The sequence below is a fragment of the Echinops telfairi genome, unplaced genomic scaffold (assembly GCF_000313985.2).
Source record: "Echinops telfairi isolate 266 unplaced genomic scaffold, ASM31398v2 ScPeMD7_7469;HRSCAF=8507_1, whole genome shotgun sequence".
In the NCBI taxonomy this organism is placed as follows: Eukaryota; Metazoa; Chordata; class Mammalia; order Afrosoricida; family Tenrecidae; genus Echinops; species Echinops telfairi.
Window position 1 is genome coordinate 80,257,468 of NW_022111373.1, and position 2,896 is coordinate 80,260,363.

Below are 2,896 nucleotides of genomic sequence, written 5' to 3' on the forward strand. Positions count from 1 at the left end.
TGGGAGGGCGCATTGAAATGCCTCTTCCGGTTTTTGCTCCGGTCCGAAGTCACGAAGGGATTGAACTTCATTTTGGCCGCTACTCCTTCAGCGATGGCCCCAAAAGGGAAAAGAGTTACAAGCCTCTTCTTCACGTGTTAATATTAAAAGAGTGTTTTTGTTAGCTGAGAAAGTCTATGAAGAATGGACATTAATGTTAAGCTGCTTTGGAGTAATAAAAAGCGGATTAATGCTAGGCTAATAATCAGAAATGGTAATTGACAAGTAACCATTATTAAACACCACCCCTGTGGGCTACATAATAAACTGCTAAACAAAAAGTCGGTGGTTCAAACCCACTGTGGGAGAATGGTGAGTGTTTCTGCTCCTGTATAGATTTAAAGTCTCAGAAAGCCAAAGGGGCAGTTCTACTCTGTCCTATTGCTTTATGTGACCCAGAATCAACTCAACGGCAGTGGGTTTTGGTTTGGGGTTTATGTTAACTGTAAGGAGTTGTGGTGATGCTGTTGGGTAAGTGCTGGATGGCTAACCACAAGGTCCACGGTTCTAAACCACCAGCTGGTCCAAGAGAGAAAGATGAGACTGTTTGCTCTCATAAAAATATAGTCCTGGGAACCCCAAATACAGTTGCTGTGAGTCTGGATTGAATCAGTGGTGGTAGGTTTGGCTTAGGTTTATGCCAACTGTTATGCTAGGTTTTTAACATCATATTTCTGTTAATTCTTAAAGTAGCCAGCAGATAAACTTTATTATCGTAATTTTTAGATAAAGCTCAAAATGATTGATAACTTGTCCAAGTTACATCGTTCATAAGTGGAAAATTTGGGTTCAAACCCAGATTTATGTGAAATCAAAATTCTTTTCTGATGACACCCTCAAATATATCTGGACCAGTCTTTACCACGCATTGACTTTGTGACATCAGGTCATGGACATCCCCAATTTTCTCTTTTCCAATAGGGGGCATTCCTGTATTTGCAAGAATGACGTGGTGCTAAAAAATGAAATCTTGGTTGTGAAAGCTCTGGTACCATAAAATTTAAGGTATTGCTTTATTTAGAAGAAAGAAAAGAAACCATCTTTCTGGTCTGTTCTAATCTTTCTGCTATTCTCCTTTTAGTACAGAACCATTTTAACTTGATCAGAGCTTTAAAGTGTTGTATATCCTCAAATTGTAGGGCACCTGAAAGGCCACTGGTTTCTCTGACATGGCAGAGGAAAGCCCGTTCACCATGTTGTCGTTAGGTGCCAGCTCCAACTCACAGGGACCTTGTTAGAACCAAAAATCAGCTACACTGCCCGGTTCTGCTCCTCCTCACAAGTGGTCTTCTGTTTTGAGCCGTCTGTGCAGCCACGTCATCCTCTGCTTTGTTTGCACAGAAGGATTTTAAGGATGGAATCACAACCTGTGATCACCGGTCTGCTTAATTGAGTGTGCTCATCTTCCTGAGTTCCGGGTGTAAACTAGGCCCATTGTGGGGTATAATCTGTACTCAACCCGGGGTTTCTTGTCCTCTCTTTCAGTTTGTGGACAACATTTCCTCTCGAGAAGAGATAGACCATGCAGAGTATTACCTTTACAAGTAAGTTTTGTATTACATTTCCATATGTGTTTTTATAACATGGACCTTTGCAAGCGGTTATCACTGTGCCGGTTAAAATATTGATAGCTAACTATGTAAATATGAAAGGACCCTGTGGTTCTGTGATCATGGCTTTGTTGGGTTTTTCTCTTTCAGTTTTGAGATGTAGTGTTTCAAGGAAGGGCTAGCCAGAGCGATGTTTTCTCTAGGAAGGGACCGTGTGGGAGGAGCCCTGGTGGCCGAGTGGGTTACACATTGGGCTGCTCCCTGCGAGGTCAGCAGTAGTAAACCACCAAACCACTTCATGGAAGAAAGATGAGGCTCTCTGCACACTTAGGGTTTAGTCTTAGAACCCCAGGGCACAGTTCTGCTCTGTCTGTAGAGCTGGTGTGAGTCAGACTCGGCTCGATGACGGTGAGGGTCTTTTAATTTGTCTTATATCATCTGGCTGCCTCTGTCTCTCAAGATTCATGGCTTTAGAATATTTATTATAATTTGGGCCTCGTTTTCCATATCTATAGATATCTAATAATCACTTATGTTCAAATATCTTTATTTTTTTAATTTCTAAAAACTTAGTCCTTCCTGTGCTGTTGATAGTTTTTCACGTTTTAAAAATTTTGTTTTGTCTTTCAAAGCTTCGTGTTGGTTTGTACTTTTAGTGAAAGAACTTTTACTGTCTGTTTTTGAGAAATAGCCATACTATCTTTGCCCTACTGTTTATCTTTTAACGTCTGTTTCTTTTTGCTTTTCAAAGTAATGTTTTTTTATTTATTTTTTATTAACCATCTTACTTAGGGGCTCTTAACAAATCTTATGATAATCCATTATTCAATTGTATTAAGCACACTTGTACATATGTTGCCATCAACATTTCTAAAACATTTTCTTTCTACTTGAGTCCTTCGTATCAGCTCCTCTTCCCCCACCCCACCCCCATCTCCTACCCTTTCACCCTTGTGAATCCTTGATCAATTATATATTATTGTTATTTCGTTTCTTACACTGCCCCTTGTCTCCCTTCACCCACATTTCTGTTATTCATCCCTCTGGGGGCTGGACTATATATCCAACCTTGTGATTGGATTCCCTCTTGCCCCTCCCCCACCCCCCACCATCCCCCTACCCTCACCTTGTCGCTACTCCCGCTACTGTTCCTGAGGGTTTTATCTGTCCTGAATTCCATGTCTAGCCAGATTTATAAGGTAGTGAGGTGAGGGAGCATTCAGGAACTAGAGGAACGATGTGTGTTTCCTCGTGCTATACTGCACCCTGGTTAAATTGTCCCTTCCTTGTAACCTTTCTGTGGGGGG

At 41.3% G+C, this 2,896-nt stretch overlaps 1 protein-coding gene across 1 annotated transcript in view; it reads left to right on the forward strand.

Annotated features, from left to right (window-relative positions):
- Positions 1 to 2,896, forward strand: part of MRPS27 (mitochondrial ribosomal protein S27) — a 101,677-nt gene that overhangs the window by 26,264 nt on the left and 72,517 nt on the right. Inside the window, exon 4 of the mRNA XM_004703548.2 lies at positions 1,525 to 1,583. Within this exon, the coding sequence (XP_004703605.1) occupies positions 1,525 to 1,583 (59 nt within the window). The remainder of the gene's footprint in view (positions 1 to 1,524; positions 1,584 to 2,896) is intronic.